Source organism: Prionailurus bengalensis, chromosome A1, assembly GCF_016509475.1.
Source record: "Prionailurus bengalensis isolate Pbe53 chromosome A1, Fcat_Pben_1.1_paternal_pri, whole genome shotgun sequence".
Classification (NCBI taxonomy): Eukaryota; Metazoa; Chordata; class Mammalia; order Carnivora; family Felidae; genus Prionailurus; species Prionailurus bengalensis.
In genome coordinates, this window is record NC_057343.1 from 3,886,890 (window position 1) to 3,909,928 (window position 23,039).

Here is a 23,039-nt window from a genome sequence, read left to right on the forward strand (position 1 = left end):
TATTCACCCTTCTGGGACCTGACACCCAATGCTCGGTCACGCCTCTTCGTAGAAGCCCTCTTCACCCAGCTGGGGCATTTTATTTAACAAGAACACTTGGCCTTAATGGAATCGTACACCTTGTGTGTTCTTAAAACCATAGTGTTCTTACAGGGCTTTGCTATGGGTGTCAGAGCTCAAGGGGCCCGATGATTGTCAGGTCATGGGAGATAGTACTCAATAACCAGAGTGACTTTTCTTAGAGAAAAATAAGATAGTATAAATCCATCAGAATATTTCATTAATTTAAATGACTATGAACATTAAACTCTATTAATAAAGATTTTCAAGTTATGTTTTTTATAAGATCATCTATAATGTCCTTACAAGAGACATAAAAGAAAAAAATGAGAGAGTTTGAAAATAAAAGAAGGAAAAAGGATAAGCCAGAACAATATGGACTAAATAGAAGCTGGTGTGAGATAAAAATAGTATCATTTATAATGGCACCAAGACACATGAAGTATTTATGTAAAAATCAAGCAAAATATGAATAAGATTTATATGCTGAGAACTACAAAACAATGATGAAAGAAATTTTTATGATTCAATGGGGAAATAGTGTTCGAACATTGGAAGACTCAATATTTTTAAGATGTTAGTTCTTCCCAAATTCATACTTATATTCAATACATTTCTAGTCAAAAACCCAGCAGAAATGTTTGTAGAATAGATAAGCTGATTCTAAAACTTATATTTAAAGGCAAAATGCTAGGATAAAGTTAGAAAGAAAGACAAAAAATGTATATGATTCCACTTACTTTAGGCACATAGAATAATCAGATTTATAGAATCAAGAAGTAGAATAGGAGTTACCAGGGGCTGGGGGAGTGGGGAATAGGGAGCTGGGTTTAATGTGCACAGAGTTTCAGTTGGAAAGGATGAAAAAATTATGGAGAAGGATGGTGGTGATTGTGCGACGATATGAAGGTACTTAATACCACTGTACTATGCAATTAAAGATGGCTAAAATGGTAAATGTTATTAAGTATACTTTATCATAATAAAGATTTTTTTAAATTATTCGAATTGCCAAAATAATTTTGAACTCCCACTGGGTGATTTCAAACCTGACGGTAGGGTTAGAGTAATCAATACAGTATAGTAAGTACAGACACATAAGTCAACAGAACAGAATAGACAATCCAGAAATATAACCACATGTGGTTAATTTTTGACAAAAGTACAAAAGTAATTCAGTAGAGAAGGGATACAATTATCACCGTATGGTGCTGGAATAATTGAATATCCACCCATATGCAAAATAATCTTCATGTATGCCCCACACCATACACAAAAGTTAACTAAAAACTGGTCAGAGACCTAAATATGTAATTTAAAACTATAAAAATTCTAGAAGAAAACATAGGAGAAAATATGTCCTTGGTTTAGGGAAAGTTGTCACATAAAATATCAAAAGCATAATCATAAGAGAAAAGTGATAAATTAAACTTCTTGAAAATTGAAAACTTTTGCTCTGCAAAAGACACCAGTCAAGGAATAAAAAGCCACAGACTTGGTAAGAATATTTGCAAATACATATCGACAAAGATGTGGATAGTAAAAAGCCCACTGAAAAACACTTACTATCATTAGTCATTAGGAAAATACAAATTAAAACCACAATATGATACCATCACGCTCCTATTAGAATGAAAAATAGTACTGACAGTACTAAGTGCTGACAAGAATACAGTGCAACCAGAATACTCATATATTGCTTATGGGAATGCAAAATGGTACAACCGTCTTGGAAAACTGAACAGTTTGGCGGTTTCTTGTTTCTTATAAGGTTAACCATAAACCTACTGTACAACGCAGCAAATCCCCAGGCGTTTGCTCATCAGAAATGACCACTATGTGCACACAGAAGCCCTTTATTCGTAATCATCAGAGCAAGCTAAATGTCTTTCAACTGACACATGTATAAACAAACCATGGAATATTCTCCAGTGGAATAGTCTGCCTCTCTAAAAAGAAACAAACTCCTGATACACACAAAAGCATGGATGACTGCCAGACGCTTTATCCTAGGGAAAGAAGGCAGTCTGAAAAGGCTACATACTGTATGATTCCATTTAGATGACATTCTGGAAAGGGCAAGACTATTGGAACAGGAAGCAGTGGTTGCCAAGGAGTGGGGGTTGGCTGTGACTGCGGGGGGGGGGGCATTGTTTATCATCTCCAGAACTGTTGTGTACCTTCACGGTGTTGGTGTGTTGTACTTTGATTGTGAAACCTGGCAAAAATATTCACTAAAAAAGGTGAATTTTATTATTTGTGAGTTGTAGCTCAACATACCTGAGTTAAAAAAAAAAAAACAAACGAAAATAGGCATATTGTTTTGTTTTCAGACATTGAGTAGCGATGGATTGTTTGTAGAGGTTTGTAATTCATTTTGTTAAAACCATAGAATATGGGCTGAGGTCATCTCATGTCAATTTCCTCATTTTTCAATGAATGAAAAAGCCAGAGGAGGAAATGACACATGACAAAGAACAATCACCTTTTGCGATGTGATTATATAAATAAGCTGCTTCAGAGGCTGGGATCCGCATTACTTTTTTGTTGTTTTCTGCCGATGTAGCGAAACAGAGTCCAGAAAAACTCCTGGCATCTGTTCGGTTGAACCCAGAAATCCACAGCAGATTTTCAGATTTGAATGTACAATGCTGGAACCTCACTTTGGCTAATTCTAGGACCAAAAGTTCCTGATGCAGTTGTCTGCTAAAAATTGGTTTATTATACACACATGATGGATCTTACAACATTGCTCATGTTGGCTTCATTTCATAAACTGTGTCTTACAACTGCACGGTTACATTTTGTGAGAAGTTGTACCATAGTGGCTGTCAACTTTTTAGATTTGGAGCCCCGCCTCCAAAGCTACACACTCAGTCACAAATGTAAGAGTGACTCGGGAGAGCTTCTCTGCCTGTGGTGTCGGTTGACCCAAGCCCAGCGGCACTGGGGGACTTCCATTGATCACAGTGCAAAATCTACTGCTCCCACACCCACGTTTGGGAAGAGGGCCATAATGGTGGCTCACAGACAGCTAGCCAGGCCGAATGATTCCAGACTGAATCTGGTTCTTGTTAACAGGGCTTATCAGTCAGTGGAGTTCTTGAGAAGAGAAGTCTGTGGCATCAGTTCAGAGTAACAGATCTCTGTCCCGGAAGTCACCTCTCACTGTATAAAATTGTGCTTAATGTCATTGTTCCATTTTATCTGACCATTCTACTCTCCCTTTTTAAAATCTAACTCTAGACTCAGAAGAGAGGGGAGATCAGAATTCAGTTTGTTGTATTTAGGTGTTACCAAACTTTCGAAAGGGAAGGAGAGATGGAGAATTGTATATATGGGTCTGGAGCTTAGGAGAGAAAATGTAAACTGCAGATAAAAACAGGTGAGAATTTCCACACTGAGATGGTACTGGGAGCTGAGGGTGTGGTCAGAGAAGGACAGGACGGGGCCTTCCTGTGGACAGGAAGGGGCCGGACTGCTGAAGAAGCCAGCAGTCCAGGGCTGGGCAGAGGAGGATGAATGTATATGGAGGCCAAGGAGAGAAGCTAAGAGAGCCTGGTGTCCTGGAAACCGAGTGAGGATAGGGTACCAATGAGAAAGAGGTCCAGTGTTAAATGCTGCTGAGAAAGCAAAGGGAATGAAGTTTAAAAATGTCCACGAGATTTAATAGCATGATGGTCACTGGTGATCTCCATAGTTAAGTCTTCTATCCTTTGTGGGCATTTATCATGATGAAAAATTCTTTGAGAACAGACCCTTTGAATAGAGCTTCACGTCCTCCTATATGGTTTTGTGCTTAAGAAATGGCCACCGAACAGTTGCTATATTGTAAACTTACCTGATACACATGAAACCTCAAGAAGGTGTCATGGTGGCGGGGGGGTGGGGGGGGACCTGGGTGGTTCAGTCAGTTGAGTGTCCGACTTCAGCTCGGGTCATGATCTCACAGCTGATGAGTTCAAGCCCTGCGTCAGGCTCTGTGCTGACGGCTCAGAGCCTGGACCCTGCTTTGGATTGTCTCTCTCTCTCTCTCTCTCTCTCTCTCTCTCTCTCTCTCTGAAAAATTAAAAAATAATAAAAACATTAAAAAAATTTTTTTTCAATGGTACCATGGGGGTGGGGGTGGTGGAACTGTTGTGTACCCTGATTGTATCAGTGGCTACACGTGTTAAAACTCATAGAATGGTACACCTCAAAACAGCCCATTTTATTACATTTTAATTAAAAAAAACAGTTTTAAATAGTAATGGTAAGAGTCTTTTTCTTACATGGTGGCGACTCTCGGGTGTTTATTGTGAAGTGACTCTTTCAATCTCATACGTATTTCCTAAATAGTCCTTTGTATTACGCAAGGGTTAATGAAATATTGACAATTTAATAAAAACAACTAAGGTTTTAAGCAAAGTAAGAGAAATCCAGAGAAGTGCCAATAGAAGATTTATGAAAATGCATCTATAATTTTAGCTGATACTAAAAGAAGTGAAAAGGAAAGCAAAAACAAAATCTCTGTTGTCTCGTCTTTTTAACAGACAGGAATGGGTCACTTGCGTGTTACAAAGGATGGTCTTCGCCTGGAAGGGGAGTCAGAATTTTTATTCCCATTGTACGCCAAGGAAATACACTCCAGAGTGGTAAGAAAGTGATGAAACATGTAAATATGTTGTGTTTTATGAAAAATTAATAATCGTTAAGCATAGAAATTCAGCTATTTCGGAAGAGAGTTCTTAGAACGTATATATGTACATGCGTTCATGTTACACGCTTTATAAAAGCTTGGTAGAAGGTTGTAAAACTTATTTCCGATATTACATTATAAAAAGATGCCATTTTCATGTGCTTCAGCTCTGAACTCGGTGGCCTCAGAAATTTAAACCATAATTAAAAACGTTTGGTAATTAAAACCTTTATCAAAGGCAATCTAAACCTCTTTCCATTAGTGCAGGTAATTTAAAGACACTTTTCTCAAGGCATTTAAAATTATCTGAGAAGTTTAGAAAGAAATTAGTTTCATTGTAGCATGTTCTGTACTAATTACACTAATTATAGATTATGGTCCTGTGGGATTCTCCACAAGTAGATTAAACATATCTGTTAAATAATTGTGTGACTTTAAAAATAAATCTGCCTCCGTATTATCTTCATTTACCTCCATGAAATTTGTAACAAATAGAGCCAAGCGTGAAACACAGTCAAATAGCTTTTGTAATATGTTCTATTTTTCTTCATGTGATGCTATGGACTTCGTAGTAAAGGTAAACCTTTCGCTAAATTATTGGTTGGGTGTCATCTCAATGAAATGTTGAGACTTCACCCAACTGTAACCTACTCGTTGGATGAAGAGTGTACTCTTCGTTTTCCTCCTGTGTTTATACATGTGAAAGGAGGTGTCAGTACCTCCTACATGCTGAGGCTCTTCGAGTGACTCTAGGGCAGTTGGAAAGGATACAAAAGGCCAACCGCTGAGAATCATGTGGTCTTGTAGGAGGGGTAAAGCACACCCCCACACAGCCATCAGAACGGTCACCAAGCCCTACTACCAACCATAATGGGATGCCGTGTAAGACTTGGACATAAATACACTGCCAAGGAGTCTCGAGAGTGCAAGGCACATTAGTAGCTCGTAGGCACTATTGTATTACTTCTGATAATGTCTCAGTTGACAGGAGGAACCCACAAATGACCTGGAATAGGACAGGCTGATACATGCGTGAGCCAGATGCCGTGGGCTTAGCTGAAGAGCTAAGGCACTTAGGTGAATCGTGATGGCATTTCAGTGTATTAAATAGCCGTGTCATATGGAAACATGAGGAATAAACCCAAACTTATGTAAAGGGGGAAGTCAGATGTGAGCAAAGAATTTAAATATTAGGACCATTTTCCCCCCCAGAGTTATGCTGGCTGATTCCCTACCTATAGTTTTGAGGAGAGAAGACTGGTAAAAAGCCTGATGGCTGAAATCAGGTGATTAGTTCTAGCAAATTTAATATTCTGGACTTAATAGTACTTTTAGTTATATCTTATCAGATTTTTTATATCTCCATATACTTAAAAAAAATCGGGGAGCAAAATTATGTCAATTATTTTAGATAATCATATATTAAACTCTTACAATGATGCATTGATGCAGTATGTCGATCGATACATAAAATTATAGAAACATTTGGAATGATATTATGTGATCACAGAGCTATAAAGTATCTGGTAACTAATATGGCTTTCCAATAATTGGATTAACTGAACAAAATTAGGTCTTATATATTCTGTGTGCACTGATGTATTACTTATGTTTCCTTTTCAAAGATGAGTCTAGGAGGTAATTTTCCATAAAATTACAGAAATGGATTTACAAAATTTGGCACATATTAATTTATGTATATTGCTGAGGTGAGAGAATTTCCTTATTCTAAATATAATTCAACATGGTACTCTGGCTTCTAGCATGTGATTACTTGGTAACTCTTCAAAACTAATACATGAGGTCCTGTGAAGATTGTGCCTGGAACTCATGATTTATAACCACCTACCCTGCCCATTATTAACCAAAGCACATAGCAATTATAACTGATAAAACAAAAAAGTTGTAGTTAGCAACATACGTCGTCAAAGATGAAATGAAACCAAAACACACAATGGTAAAGCTTTACTTGGAATGATTGTCTTTGAAGTTCGCAGTCCTGGAAAGAGGCAGGGACAGCCTACGGTCAAAGCCCACAGAGACACAGGGACCAGAATGTTGCCTGATGGGACTGCTTGGGGCTCTAGCCAGACCCACTGCATGAGACAGCAATGAAAGGCAGAAAATAGTCGCACCTACTGCCCAGACTTGAATAAAGATGCCAGACCAAGACCCGAATGTCATCCGAGGACACGAGCCCTGAGCCACCATGACAAGGCTGAGAAACCCAGGGGTCTCAATGAAAACAATGGGAAAGCCCTTAGACAGGCTCGGTAAATCCAGAAATCAAAATACATCCACAGAGGGAAGCTTGAGACTGAGACTGGAAACCACATAAGGAAGCCTTCATCTAAAAAAAGGATTCCAACTAAACTCCCCAAAGAGAGAATTAACTTCCGACTAAGTAGAAATAATCATTCTGAAAATGACTGGAAAAGCACACTTAAGCATCTCACAGAGATAAAGCTGTTTTTGAGGAGCTTCTATGAAAAAGACAAGAAATGATAAAAATCAAAACAGGTAATACGAGACAGAAATGACAGGAAACAGACTTACCCGCTTATAGTAAACAACTAAAAAACTTGAAACTGTATCAGAAACCATGGTTTTTGCTGTGGCCTGGAAGTTACATGTTGGAACCCTAACCCCCAGGGTGATGGTATTAGGAGGTGGGATTTTGGCGACTTCCTCATGAGGGAATCAGTGCCCTGATCAGGGAGGCCCAGAGAGCCCCCTCACCCCTTCCACCAGGTGAGCTGGAGGCTGGGAGGCCCCTTCTGTGAACCCGAAAGTGAGTCTCACTGGACACAGCAAATCTGCCAGCACCATGACCTTGGACTTCCCCGTCTCCAGAACTGCGAGAAAGAAACCTTTGTTGTTTATAAGCCACCGAGTCTCGGGTATTCTGTCAGAGCACCAAAATGGAGTAGGACAGTTTGCAGACGTTGGACAGTGGCAGTCAGGACAGTTCTGTCTGAGAGGCGGACACAAGAGGTGAGCCCCAGGACCGCCCCAGTTTGCTACTTGCAGAGAGTTTCGAAGGCCACGGTGAGGGAGCGGGGCCAACGAAGAGGCAGGGGTCCTCCCCGAGTTGAGAAGATATGGTTGGGAGTCCAAGGAAGAGCAGCCAGCCTAAAGCTCACAGGCTAAAGCTCACCATTGAGGAGGCCACCACACAGGGAGAGCCCCGAGACGGCGGGAGGTGAGCCCCTCCTCACACCCCTGCACGCCGAGGCTCTACGTAAGAAACCGGTAAACCGTTAACTCTTACCGTGCTACTTATTTTTGAACAATGTGAAGACAAGTATCAAGGTCACAGCAGTGGATGAAACACGAGATGCCGATAGGTCATCTGCTTCCACAAAGCGATGGGGAGAATTTCGGACCTGCCAGAGTTCCAGAGCGTTCCTGAAACTTCTTTCCTTCTGAAAAATCACGGTACTCGCTACAACTTTGGAAGACATTCGGTTCCCTCTGAATGGATCATAAACCCGCCTGAATCCAACAGCCAAATCGTTGCGTTCTTTTTTGAAGAAAATTGCTTATATAAAAGCAACCAATCTTCTGTAATGCAAAACCAGCCATTCGGAACTATGATACCACAGGAGGCGCTTATGACATAAAGCCACCTTATCTTCCAACAAAAGTTTAAAAAATATAGATATCTGACAAATTTTAAAAAGCTCTTGTGAAGTTGTGAAAAGGCTTTACATTTTGAAAATAAGTAATGTGGTGTTTCTTACAGAAGAACTAACCATGCTCTGATTTACCTTCTAAAAATATGTCATGTCCTGGACATAGATATTAAAAAAAAATTTTAATATTTTAATATTTTATTAAGAAATTTTAATTCCTTGGAACAGGAAAAAACACTGATTAAAACTCGATTATTTTAGATCTTCACCCAGAGAGCTAACGTGGTACACTATAGCCATTGCATACGAGCAGTGTGAACCCATAAAAATATTATAATTTATGAAAAAAGGAGTTAGGACACCCTGTAGCAGCAAGGAAATGGATTTTGCCACCAACCACATGAGCTTAGAAGAAGCTCTTGAGTCTGGAATGAATCCTCAGCCCTTCAGTCCCCTTGAGACCCTGAACAGGGGACCAAGGTAGCCTGTGCCTAGACTCCTGACCCACAAAAGCAATAATATAATAAATACGTATTGTTTGAAACTGTTGGAGTAAAAAATTTTCATGTACTCTTTTAACATAGTATAATTTAACATAGTATAACAAGATTTTAAAATACTGTGTAGGGCCACAGGATCTCTGACTATGGAAAAAGTATCTTATATAAATCCTAAATTTATATATGAATATAAATATACAGTCATTTTATTTTTATTTAAAATTTTTAATGTTTGTTTATTTTGGAGAGAGAGAGAGACAGAGCGTGAGTGGGGAGGGGCAGAGAGAGGGAGACACAGAGTCCCAAGCAGGCTCTAGACTCTGAGCTGTCAGCACACAGCCTGACATGGGGCTCGAACCCATGAACCACGAGATTGTGACCTGAGCTAAAATCGGACGCTTAACCGACTGAGCCACCCGGGTGCCTCACAGTCATTTTGAATACTATCTATCCATTGGGATGCCCGGGTGGCTCAGTCACTTGAGTGTTTGACTCTTGACTTTGGCTCAGGTCATGATCCCAGGATCGTGAGATCAAGCCCCGCGTTGGGCTGTACACCGACGCACTGAGTGTGGAGCCTGCTTAAGATTCTCCCTCTCCATCCCTTTGGTTGTTCCTGCCCACGGGAACGCACATGTACACGCTAAAAATAAGTCTAAAAATATGTCTCTCTAAAAATAAGTGAGTAAATGAGTGAATAGTATGTATTTGTCACATTTTGTAAATGCCCTTCTAGGATTCATCCCTGCTTCTGCAGTCAACTCAGAATGTGACCGTCAACGCACGCAACTCTGAAGGGGAGGTCACAGGCAGGTTAAAAGTGGGTGAGTCTAACCTCTTCACAGTGCTTTGCATGTGAGTGGTCTGTGGATAGTTGTGCTGAATGGATACACGTCTCTCTTCTGAAGAATTCACAGTTACTCATGAACAATTACAGTACGAGTTTTCTAAATATCATGCTGTGTTGACTGCAGAGAATAGTTGTCATCACGAAGGAGACAGTCTGAGATATTTTAATTAAAGTTATTGCGATTGCAAGAAATAGAGGACCATTCAAGGTAGTAAAAGACACATGATTAGTACAGAACTCAAAGGAATCTCAGAGACCAAAGGAAAGGAGCCAAAGTATCTGGCCTCAAAAGAACAGAGACCAGGGGCTAAGAGCCAAAAGATTCTCTCTCGCTCTTCCTCTCCCCACCCCTCCTTCACCTTCCCTTTCTCCTCGCCCATGTACCCCTCCTTTCTACAGCACCTCTGCCCATTATTTTCACTTGGCCACATCGGTTCTAACTCTGTAGGACGTACAGGACCTCTCTGGTTCTTCATCTGATAGGCTGTGCTTCTCAACACCAGCCAGCGTGGTCTTTAGTTTCATGAATTCTAAATTCACAATAAAGTACTCTAATCGGCCCAAGTAATGCGTGTAACCAACTGCCCGGGGGCAGCTATGTATCCTATCCAACCAGCTAAGACCAGAGAGTAAGCTCACCCAGCAGTGAGATCACACGAACTCTTATACAGTGAGAAAAAAAGGATTAACGAGAAAGATCATCGGTGGAAGAAATGAAAGCAAGAAGTTCCTTTCACCTAGTGAAAGGAATGTGTATCCCTTCTCTATACTATCAGCAGTCTATACATGTGCCAAATCTAAGAAACTGAGTGGCCTTCTGGGTTATGGGAAAACAGATGAAAAGTGTCCCGCCAGCACAAACTGGTAACTTTCAACGTCTCTTTTCTACGAAACAGAATAATGTCACATTGGCAACTGCAGCCGTGTATTAGCCTGATGATTCCTTTTTATCATGCTGATACACAAGTTCCATATTATGTGTTCTGCTTTAATCTTCATAACTTACTTCTCTTTTGCTTAGAAGTTTGTTCGATCACTAAGTCCAGTGAGATTCTCAGTGGTTCCAGACATGAACCTGAGTTTATTCAGCGTACATGTTCTTGAAACGTGTCTAAGATCAAATCCTATTTTCTTGAAAGATTATGTAGGATTATGATTTATCTTTACCATTATTTCACAGGCTTCTTTGGCTCTAGCTTTTATATGTTTGAGGGATTTTTGCTCATCTTTTGTCACTCATTTGCCATTTGTTGGATGCCTACATGCAACTTTCTATATGCTGTCACGTGTAAATAATATGTACGTACCCCTTAGGAGCTCCACAAGTAAAAGACGCCCTTTATATTCTTGTAAAAATGATTTACTACAAATACTTATTTCCTCATTTAGTTTTTTGTTGAATGTAGATTTTCATATATCGTACAGGAGAGTTGGGGGCACCTGGGTGGCTCAATCCGTTAAGTTTCCGACTTCGGTCATGATCTCACAGTTCGTGGGTTCAAGCCCTGCATCAGGCTCTGTGCTGACAGCTCAGAGCCTGGAGCCTGCTTCCGATTCTGTGTCTCCCTCTATCTCTGCTCCTCCCCAACTGATACTCTCCCCCCCCAAAAAAATAAACACTTTTTAAAATTTTTTAAAAATTTAAAACAAGAGAGTTAGATGTGATATAAATCTGCCTCCAATTCCATGAATGAAAAAAAAACTGAAGCAGTGAAAAGCGAATTTGCTCAAGAACACAGCTATTTAGCAGAACAAGCCAAACCAGGAGTTAGCAGGAATTAGTAGTTTAGCAGGAAAAGCAAACCCCAGGACTTCTGTCCCTCAGCCCGGAATGTACCACTCCCTCTCTCCAATCAGATTTCCTTAAATTATGGCACACCAGTTTCCTTAAATTATGGCCCTATTTCCTGCAAATATGGTTACCATTTTTGTCACCAAGGAATTTACTTAAAAAAAAATTTTAAAAAAAAATTTCCCATTAGAATTACATTGGTTTAAATTGTTCACCTTAAATCTTGAGTTTTAACCTGGGTGTTTCGTGCTTGATATAATGTTAAAGCTGGTGATTTTTCTTAAACCCTTGGTTGAAAAGCCTCTGCTACGTGGCGGACCCTGAAGCAGGGAGTGCTGCCCAGCTCACTGAGGGTATTTTCAAGTAAACGACTTCCACAATCACAGCCGTTCCGGCCTCACGTTTCCGGGAAGAAGTTAAATGTAGCCAACCTGGACACTAAAATGTAATTTATGTGAACTAGCCAAATTCATCCCATGTAATGAAATGAATACTTGCTCATTACCAAACCACTGAAAACAATGGCAACCAGTGCGGTCAAAACCAAAAGTCTTAAATCCCCAAAGAAGTCAAACACTGACATGAACAATAGCTAACACTCTAAATCCTTGAGCTGAAAGATACCAACTCATAGCAAAATAACAGGAAAACTTCCTAACTGTGAGTTCAGCTCTGGCTGCCTACCAGTCATTTTCTTTTGATTTCAAATAACAGAGACGAATTCTGGTTAGCTTAAAAAAGTTTACACGGGAGGGCTGGTCGGGTTCGGCAGGACGGGTTTTCTGAGGACCGAGCCGGGCTGCGGCCAGTGGTTCCTGGGGAACCACCAGCTTTCCGGCAGCTGGCAGTCGGTATAGAGTTTGATCAAGCAGGGCCGCTGGCCTCTCTGCCCTGCAATTTCTCTAGAGTTATGGTCACTACCAATCCAACTGGGGATTTTCAGCTAACAACCAAATGAACCCACCGGGGAGGCTGGTAATGTTTATGGCTCCATTTGGTCACCATCACGCAGACACCCAAATCATTTTCCTGGGTGCTGAAAGATGTCCTCTGTCACAATCACACTGTCTTAGATCCAGGTGTTCGAATAGCAAAGCTGAGAAGTAAGAATCTCATGAACCCATTAAGTTGGTTCGGGTTCTTGGAACTTATGCATAGCCATGGTAAGCTTCTGCAAAAGCCTTTGTACACCCAGAGCGTGAGCGTGACTAATATCAAGAATAGAAACGTAAAACAGAAGGATGAAGCGAATGTAGTATTGCAGAGTTTCATGGACCCTCTATTAAGGAACAGCAGTGCACCTGCAGCCAAGATATCTTTGGGTGTAATGATTGGACTCAGCAGAAGAAACATCAGAAGTGAGGTCGAAAATACCAGTGTTATCCCAGCTGCATGTTTCTCTGAGGTTACCTAGATATTGCTGCTTTGCAATCCTTCCCCAGGGAAAAGGAGACAGAGGACAGTGACTGCAAACCTGAAGACAGCGGACCTTCCGGTGCAGCATGCCCCAGGGAAGAGACACTCCTAACACAGCACAGGGTCGCCACAGGCTGTGGATGTAAGAATATCCTCGAGAGACCAAAGCAGGACAGTGACAGACATGTTTGACATTTCAGCCACTTGATTAGTGACCCCCCCCCCCAGGTTAGCAAATAAATTACTAAAGCACACAGCAAGTTCTGGCAAGAGATTTGAAGTAAGGGTGATGCTCAGGGACCTCTTCTCCAGACTGGTGGGAATTCATGCACTTTTTCTCTTTAGCTTCGATCCTTTGGGCAGGGGTTTCTGCAGCCCCGTTGAAGAGAAATAACCAAGAGCCTTCTGTTTGCTGCCCAAGTGTGCCATCATTGCTCAAAGCTGAGGCCAACAAGTTTGTAATTGACCAAAGGTCTAGGAAAGTCATGACAGTAGCAATCAACACTATTCCAAGACAGGTCATAGCTCCTCTGGCTATGACCGAGACCCCTCCAAGATCTGGCCTTGTGTAAAACACACAAAAAGAAAACTGTGATGACATCATCTGGAACTTTGGTTCAGCTCTCCTGAGCACCATATCCGCAGATGTTGCAGAACAAATCCTGGAGTGAGCCTACGGAGGCCTCGATAGAAGCAGGAGTGCAAGAATACAGAGAATTCGATGCTAGATTGCATCTCAGAAGCGGACATTCTAGAATTCAAAAGAAGAGGAAGAGAATGACAGATGGGTGGGGAAGTGCCGGTCTCAGTGAGGGGAGGATGTCGATGGTGAATGGGTTGACACGGACCACTCTTCCCTGTAGAACAGCAAGCATTTGCCAAGAATCTGACCGGCACGCTCTCAGAGGGGAAATCCAAAACTTGTGCCTTCAGCACCAGGCAGATTCTAACCCGGAAAGACTTCCAGAAACTCCACCTGGATTTTTCTCCAACTGAGGAACAAATAGTACTTCCCCAGGAAACCCCAAAATTAAGTGTATTGAAATACCACCAGTGGGCCCAGAGGCAAGTGATGCCCACTTAAGGATACTGAACGTTTTCATAAGAACCCAAGTCTAAAGAGGAGACAAAACCGGCAACTACAGTGGCTGGAAAGACAAACCAGAAACAGTAGGTTCGGAAGAAAACCTAAATGAATCCACTTTCCGGTCCCACAAAAAAAGACAAAGGGGCAGGGGCGCCTGGGGGGCTCACCCTGACTTCGGCTCAGGTCACGATCTCCTGGCTCATGGGTTTGAGCCCTGCACTGGGCTCTGTGCTGACAGCCCAGAGCCCGCTTTGGATCCTCTGTCTTTCTCTCTCTCTGCCCCTCCCCCAATAGCATGCGCTCGCTCGCCCTCTCGCCCAAAAATAAACATTTTGAAAGAAACTTCAAAAACTACTTAAATATCCAGATGTATGGGTGAACTGTTGAATAACCACAGTGCATCCGCGTGAATACCATGCATCTGTTAAAAAGAATAAGGAAGACGCCTATGAATTGATTCGGAGTAACTCCCGGGGCATATTTGGAAGCGATAAAAGTAAAGTGCAGAAGCTTACCTGTTGTAGGCTACCCTTCATGGAAGTAGGAAAGGACTAGAAGGAAAGATACATGTGTTTGCTCATTTGTGGGCAAAAGAAATAGAGGAAGCATAAGGCCGAAATAGACTGGCTCCCTGCCCGGCTGCCTGGGAAGAGGCTGGGGGGCCGGGACTGAGGCAGAGGGGTGAGGAGGGAATCACACATGCAATTAAAGCTGTCAGGGATTCTGTATGTCAGGAAAAACTTGGTTGTATTTTCACCGGAGAAAACCCTTCGGCCGATTTCGCAAACTTAATTAGTCAGGTCCTAAAACCGTCCTTTATTTATTTCTTTCATTTTTCATTTCCTTCTTTGTACCAAAGCCGCTCGTTAAAAATTTTCCTTTACCAGATAGCTCTTGTTTTTTTTACCACCAAGGTAGAGTTTCAATTCCGTCTCTTAGCTCCACTGCAGAAGAAGATTATTTGCTTGGCTGTAATCAGTGTCCAGCGAGGTTCATAAAAACAGGTAGAAAATTAATAAAATCTAAAAGATTAATTAGAAACTCAGTTATCTTAAGAGATGATTATCCCTGTGGTTATGGGCTAGGGAATGATGTTTTCTGAAGTGGAAACGTGTTTAAAGTTAACATTCGATGCCTCCTTGTTTTTAATAAAATGAAGACGGAATTCTGTTCACTTCTGAGCCTTTCCTCTAGTATTTCCCTCTAGCTGGCATGCCTCATTCTCCCTTCATCGGGGAAATGGAAAGTCTTTCTTCAAGGTCAGCTCAGACATCATTTCCCCAGGGTGCCATTCCTGACCCACAAGGACAGACCATGGATTCCGGGTTCTCATTAAACACTGCCCATGCTTGTATCATAGCGCTTACCAAATTGTCCTGAAACTAGGTTTATATGCTTTGCTTTTCAGCGCACTAAGTTGTGAGCTATATCCCACTTGTTTATATATCCAAGGTTCTTAGCACAAAACCTTGAACATAAAAAAAACATGCCATAAATACGTGCTGAGTGGTACACTCAGTTTTTTACATTTTTTAAAGTTTATTATTATTATTATTATTATTTTAGTAATCTCTACACCCAACGTGGGGCTCAAACACATGACCCTATGATCAAGAGTCCTATTTTTGCATTTTCTTTTTTTTAAGTTTGTATCTTTATTTTTGAGAGAGAGAGAGAGAGAGAGAGAGAGAATTCCAAATAGGCTCCACACTGTCAGTGCAGAGTCTGATGCGGGGCTTAAACTCAGAAACCATGGGATCATGACCTGAGCCGAAGTCAGACGCTTAACTGACTGAGCCACCCAGGCGCCCCTGCATTTACTTTGACTTGAGTAAGGGTTTATATGGTTTCCCTACTCATGAAAATTATGCAACTAAACTCCTTGAACATTTCGTCACCATATATGAAACAATGGTTACAGAAAAAAAAATCATGTCGTTTAACCCTTTTTACTTAATCAAGCCCCCTAGAACTGTTATATGAGTCTCCAATAAGCTAAACAATGAAGTCTTACTGGAGAAATTATTCCAGGTTTTTTTTTTTTTTCCCTCTCTCAATTTTAAATTCAGATAACTTAATATTCATCATTTAATGCAAATCAGTACTTATATGATAAATGTCTAAGGTATATCCGTGATCCAGAAGAGATAAATGGTGCCACTGAATCCCTGAGTGACTGAGTCTGGGTGAAAGTGCAGATGAGCAAAAATACAGGCCACTATCCAAAAAATAAAGTCAGGTTTCCTTAAGAGAAAGAAGATTAAGACATAGAGGAAAAATAGAGAAATGTGGTCCACTTTATAACTGCCCTACACATACACACAGACATAGGTAAATGAAGGCTTTTGCAGTGTTGATTAATGAAATAACGTAAGAATATGTTGGTGACCATATCCAAAACTGTTTAATGTATTCACTGAAGAGCTTCTATTTAATTTCTAGTTAGATATCCCTCAACTTTAATGAGTAGTGGGAGTGATACAGGAACACACACTCAAAGACTGTAAGATATCCATATTCTCAGTACATTTACTCTCCCAGATAAGAATATAAAGCAAACCTACAAAAGAATTAGGGAACGCGTGTAGTTCCTTGAGCGAATGCTCGGAGCTGTGTTCTGGAGAGATTAATCCGTTATGCTCCAGGGTTAGAAAGATTGGAAACACAAAGAATTAAGAGACACAAAATGGTGAATGCCTGAGTGTGGGCAAGGGAAATGGAACAAGGTCGCATATGCTCTTGAGGGCACAGCATCCCCAGTCCCCGGGCACGTGGGAACACTCACCAAACCTTGTGAGTCTAAAGGGAGTCTAAAGCAGTGAGTCCACAGCTCACCTAGGAGATGAAACTGGGACAGGAAAGTGTTGCTGTTGTCTCTGAAATACAAAGAAGGAGGGAGTGAAGAAGATGACAAAAACGCCATAAGAGAATCTGAGTAGGATTCATCTTCTGGGCTGGCTTTGGCCACTGAAGTCAGCCATTCTTTTTTTTTTTTTTCTTTTTTAGATTTCAAATTTATTTTATTTTATTTTATTTTATTTTATTTTATTTTATTTTATTTATTTTATTTTATTTTATTTTATTTTATTTTATTTTATTTTAAATATGAAATTTATTGTCAAATTGGTTTCCATACAACACCCAGAGCTCATCCCAAAAGGTGCCCTCCTCAATACCCTTCACCCACCCTCCCCTCCCTCCCACCCCCCATCAGCCCTCAGTTTGTTCTCTGTTTTTAAGAGTCTCTTATGCTTTGAAAGTGAGCCACTCTTAAAATGGTCATTCATGGGGTGCCTGGGTGGCTCAGTCGGTTGAGCGTCCAACTTTGGCTCAGGTCATGATCTTGTGGTTCCTGAGTTTGAGCCCTGTGTCAGACTGGCTGCTGTCAGTGCAGAGCCCGCTTTGGATCCTCTGTCCCCCTCTCTCTGCCCCTCCCCCGCTCACGCTCTCTCTCAAAAGTAAACATTAGATAAAAATGGTCTTTCGCAAACCTCACGTTTCAGAGTATAAAATCCTTAGTTGGCTAATACTCAAAAGATTACAAATTTATATAAGCTGAGTAGACAAATTATGTTACTTTTGGCTAGTTTTAACTTGAAAAACTTCACTTTTAAATGATTTATTCTTTTATGTGACATAGATTAACGCTTTCTTGTTCTTTTTAATTTTTTTTTTAATTTGAGTATAGTTGACAAACAGGGCTACCTTTGGGTCAGGTGTACAACCTAGTGAGTGATTCAGCACCTCCATACATTTGTGCTTTGTAGATTAGCATGTATTCGACATAAATTAATTTTAATAATATCATAGATTTAGGCTCAGAACGTAAAAAGTTTAATCGCAAAATTTTTAAAAAATACTGTTGGTAACAGATTTTATATATTTAGTAATTTGGTATTGCTGGGTGATGTGGCCTGTGTAAAAAGAGATTTTGACACTACGTAAATACTTCATAATAAACTGTTTTAATGAATCGTGCAGGTCCCAAAATGGTAGAAGTCCAGAGTCAACACTTCCAGATCAACTCCAAGGATGGCAAGCCACTCTTTACTGTTGATGAAAAGGAAGTTGTGGTTGGTACAGATAAACTTCGAGTAACAGGTGTGTGATAACTTTTTCCTTAATTGAGATATAATTCATAGATAACATTAGTTTCAGGTGAACAACATAATGATTTGATATCTGTATATATTGTGAAATGGTCCCCCGATAAGTCTAGTTAATGTCGATCACCACACGGAAGTTTTTTTCTAGTGACAAGAACTTTTATTTTTTTATTTTAATTGCAGTGTAGTTAACATACAATGTTTCGGTGTGTGTGTGTGTGTGTGTGTGTGTGTGTGTGTGTGTGAATATAGTTCTTTAATGTAGTGCTCTTTATCTGTTTATTTTTTAAAAACTTTTAGTTAGTCACCATATAGTGCAATATTGGTTGTAGAATTCAGTGATTCGTGTTATGTTAGATTCAAGATCTATTCTCTTAGCAACTTTCAAATATCCAATACGGCATTGTTAACTCTAGTCACCATGCTGTACATCATACCCCTAGGACTTAGGGATATTTTATAACTAGAAGTTTGTCCCTTTTGACGCCCTTCACCCATTTTGCCCAACCCCATCTCCTGCCTCTGACAACCATCAGTATATTCTCTGTATCTATGAGTTTGGTTTCTTTTTTAGATTCTACATGTACGTAAGATCACACAGTATTTGTCTTTCTCTGACTGACTTCACTTAGCATAATTCCCTCATGGTCCATCCATATTGTTGCAAATGGCAAGATTTCCTTCTTTTTATGGCTGAGTTATATTCCATTGCATATATGAATATCACATTTTCTTTATCCATTTATACGTAGGAACTCTTGAGAAAAACAAAATCCCATAGAACACACTTCCACAAAAGCATATTTTACTTTTGGCAAGTTTACTCTGGAAATTGTCAGGCAGGTAAGAAAAAGTAGTTGAATTTGCTGACTCTTCTTCATAATGTTTGTTTTTTTAATTCTTGATACTCTCCTGGAAGAATGAAATCCTCCTCATAACTCTTTGCTTACTCTTTTCTTCCACCATATTGTTACCCTTTATCTCTTTCCAATTAGGGTAACCCGAAGACTTATAAATTCCTCTGTCATCTGTATGATATTCAAGTATCTCCTTTCCATATGGTTTTGCAAAAGAACCTTCTCCAGAGTTTCTTTTATTCTCATTGTATCAAGCACTTGGAGTCCTTCTATTGCTACAAAAAATTGTCTCTCTTGGAAATAAAGATTGGGTGGGATTCTTATAAGAATCACTTTTAGGACTGAAAAAAAAGCAATTTTGTGAAAGAAAAAATGTCCAGAACGTGTGTGAAATTTACCTGCTGAGCTTCTGTAAAAATGTAATGAGAAAGACAGTAGTTAAATTCATCCCAGCACTTTTCTGTACTATCCTGAAAAACAATGGCAACCTTATTCTCTCACACATTATTACCAAGACTCATAAATGAAAACTTCCTTGAGAAGCAGACTCAGGAGGCCGCCAAGATGGCAGAACGGCATGGAAGTTTTTTGTGTGTCTTGCGTCCACGAAACACAGCCAGACCAACACTAAACCATCCTGCACACCTAGAAAACTGATCTGAAGATTAACACAACAATATGTACAACCTAGACCACAGAATTCAGCAGGTATGCGGCACGGAGAGGAGAACGTGGGGAGAGAGAAGACACGGAGGGCAGAGAGCTGCTTTTGCATGTGGAGAGAGGACGGAGACAGTGGGGAGAATACGGTAAAAGCACTCCCTGCCAAAAACAGCTGGAGAGAAAGTGGAAAATTGGAAACGGCCACAGGGACTAAACTAAAAAGGGAGAAAGGAGAGGGCTTAAATTCCACTAAGACTGTAAACAAGGGGACTGTAAACAAGCTTGTAAACAAACTGCAACTCCTCAGCTCCACACCTGGCGGTTCTTTGGTGGGAAGGACGAATCCCCAGGAGCAGAGTGGGATTTGAGCGGTTCTCAGGCCACGTGGGGAAAAGCGGTTCCACTGCTGGAAGGAGATTTGGTAGAGGCTGTGAGGCACCCTGGGCCCAGCAGACCCCAGAGAATGGCCACATTCGCTGGTGCTGGAACAAGATCGTTAAGGGTGAAGCCTGGTGCCAGGTGTGTGTTGTGATTGTCAGTAATCCCTGAAAAGCCTCCCGAACATTTTCTGGGGCGGGCTGGCACACAGCCGCGGTCTCTGGGCATCGGCAGCAGCAGGGTCCCGCAAACGTTCCTGCCATTGCTCAGTGAGACCCTCCCACAGAGGGGCGGAATGGGTCAAAGCCGCAGTCCTTCGGAAGTAAGAGGCCAGGGAAAACAACCGCATCTGAGATAAAACTCAGAAAAGAGGTTCTGCCTGGGGCCTGGTCACAGACAGTGGAAAACCAGGGAGTGGATGAGAGCTGAAGACAGAGGATGGGTGTGTGATTGCTGATTGGGAAGAACAGACTTCCGATACTAGAGACTGGGTAGCTGGGTGACGCCATTTTCACCGCTTCTGTGCATGCGCATGTGCACCTACAAGCGCCACAACAATCCACCCCAGTAGGCTAGCAGCGCCATCTAGTGGAGAACGGAGACATTACACTGAGCCCGCCCAACTGGGCCAACCTCGCTCTTCAAGAATAGAAGTCTCACTGCCTATTTGGTTTATGGATTATAAAGTGCTTCATAGTCTGGCTTCTAGGGGAAAACAAAGTAATTCCAGTCGTATTTCAGTCTGTTAGCAGATCCATCTATTCACTTTTCTTTATTTTTTCTTTTTTTCTCTTTTTCATTTGTTTTCTTTTTCTTGAATACAGAAAAATTCATTTTTATTTTCAATTTTCATTTAAAATACTTTTTTTTACTATATTTTTTACTTTTGTGTAAATTTTTTCAAATTGTATTTTACTTCCATCATTTCATTTTAGTCTACTTCAGTGTATTCATTCTTTCAAATTTTCAAACGATTTCCCTTTTTTTTCTTCTTTACCCTTTTTGCTCTAATCTTTCAAGCCCCTTTCAACACCCAGACCAAAACACACCTAGTATCTAGCATCATCTATTCAATTTTTGTGTGTGTGTTTTTAATTTTTTAATTTTAATTTTTTCTACCTCATTAATTCCTTTTCTGCCTTCAAAATGACAAAATGAAAGAATTCACCCCAAAAGAAAGAGCAGGAAGAGATGACAACCAGGGACTTAACCAACGCAGATACAAGCAAGATGTCTGAACCAGAATTTAGAATCACGATAATAAGAATACTAGGTGGAGTCAAAAATAGATTAGAATCCCTTTCTGTGGAGATAAAAGAAGTAAAACTAGTCAGGATGAAATAAAAAATGCTATAACTGAGCTGCAATCACAAATGGATGCCGCGGTGGCAAAGATGGATAAGGCAGAACAGAGAATCAGCGATATAGAGGACAAAGTTACGGAGAATAACGGAGCAGAAAAAAAGAGGGAGATTAAGACAAAAGAGCATGATTTAAGAATTAGAGAAATCAGTGACTCATTAAAAAGGAACATCAGAATCATAGGGGTCCCAGAAGAGGAAGAGAGAGAAATAGGGGTAGAAGGGTTATGTGAGCAAATCATAGCGGAAAACTTTCCTAACCTGGGGAAAGACAGTCATCACAATCCAGGAAGCACAGAGGACCCCCATTAGACTCAACAAAAACCGACCATCAACAAGGCATATCATAGTCAAATTCACAAAATACTCAGGCAAGGAGAGAATCATGAAAGCAGCAAGGGAAAAAAAGTCCTTAACCTACAAGGGAAGACAGATCAGATTTGCAGCAGACCTATCCACCGAAACTTGGCAGGTGAGAAAGGAGTGGCAGGATATATTCAATGTGCTGAATCAGAAAAATATGCATCCAAGAGTTCTTTATCCAGCAAGGCTGTCATTCAAAACAGAAGGAGAGATAAAAACTTTCCCAGACAAACAAAAATTAAAGGAGTTTGTGACCACTAAACTAGCCCTGCAAGAAATTTTAAGGGGAATTCTCTGAGGGGAGAAAAGATGAAAAAATAAATGCATAAATAAATAAAGACCAAAAGAAATGAAGATTAGAAAGGACCAAAGAACACCACCAGAAACTCCAACTCTACAAGCAACATAATGGCAATAAATTCATACCTTTCAGTACTCACTCTAAACGTCAATGGACTCAGTGCTCCAATCAAAAGACATAGGGTAACAGAAAGGATAAGAAAACAAGATCCATCTATATGCTGTTTACAAGAGACCCACTTTAGACCTAAAGACACCTTCAGATTGAAAGTAAGGGGATGGAGAACCATCTATCATGCTAATGGTCAACAAAAGAAAACTGGAGTAGCCATACTTATATCAGACAATCTAGACTTTAAAATAAAGACTGTATCAAGAAATGCAGAAGAGCATTATATCAAAATCAAGGGGGCTATCCTCCAAGAAGACCTAACAATTGTAAACATTTATGCACCAAATGTGGCAGCGCCCAAATATATAAATCACTTTATCACAAACATAAACTCGTTGATAGTAATACCATAATAGTAGGAGACTTCAACACACCATTCATAGCAATAGATCATCTAATCAAAATATCAAGAAGGAAACAATGACTTTGAATGACACACTGGACCAGATGGACTTAACAGATATATTCAGAACATTTAATCCTAAAGCAGCAGAATATACGTTCTTCTCCAGTGCACGTGGAACGTTCTCCAGAATAGACCATATACTGGGACACAAATCACCCTAAGTAAGAAAAAAAATGATTGAGATCATGTCACGCATATTTTCAGACCACAATGCTATGAAATTCGAAATCAACCACAAGAAAAAATTTGGAGAGGTAACAAATACTTGGAATCTGAAGAACATCCTACTAAAGAATGAATGGGCTAACCAAGATGTTAAAGAGGAAATTAAAAAGTATATGGAAGCCAATGAAAATAACACCACAACGCAAAACCTCTGGGACGCAGCAAAGACGGTCCTAAGAGGAAAGTATAT

At 40.4% G+C, this 23,039-nt stretch overlaps 1 protein-coding gene across 4 annotated transcripts in view; it reads left to right on the plus strand.

The window, feature by feature from the left end:
• Nucleotides 1-23,039, plus strand: part of SGCG (sarcoglycan gamma) — a 133,553-nt gene that overhangs the window by 77,611 nt on the left and 32,903 nt on the right. For all 4 annotated transcript variants that reach the window (XM_043575104.1, XM_043575085.1, XM_043575080.1 and 1 more), the window contains 3 exons: nucleotides 4,593-4,694; nucleotides 9,610-9,697; nucleotides 18,000-18,119. In XM_043575104.1, coding sequence (XP_043431039.1) covers nucleotides 4,593-4,694; nucleotides 9,610-9,697; nucleotides 18,000-18,119 — 310 coding nt within the window. The remainder of the gene's footprint in view (nucleotides 1-4,592; nucleotides 4,695-9,609; nucleotides 9,698-17,999; nucleotides 18,120-23,039) is intronic.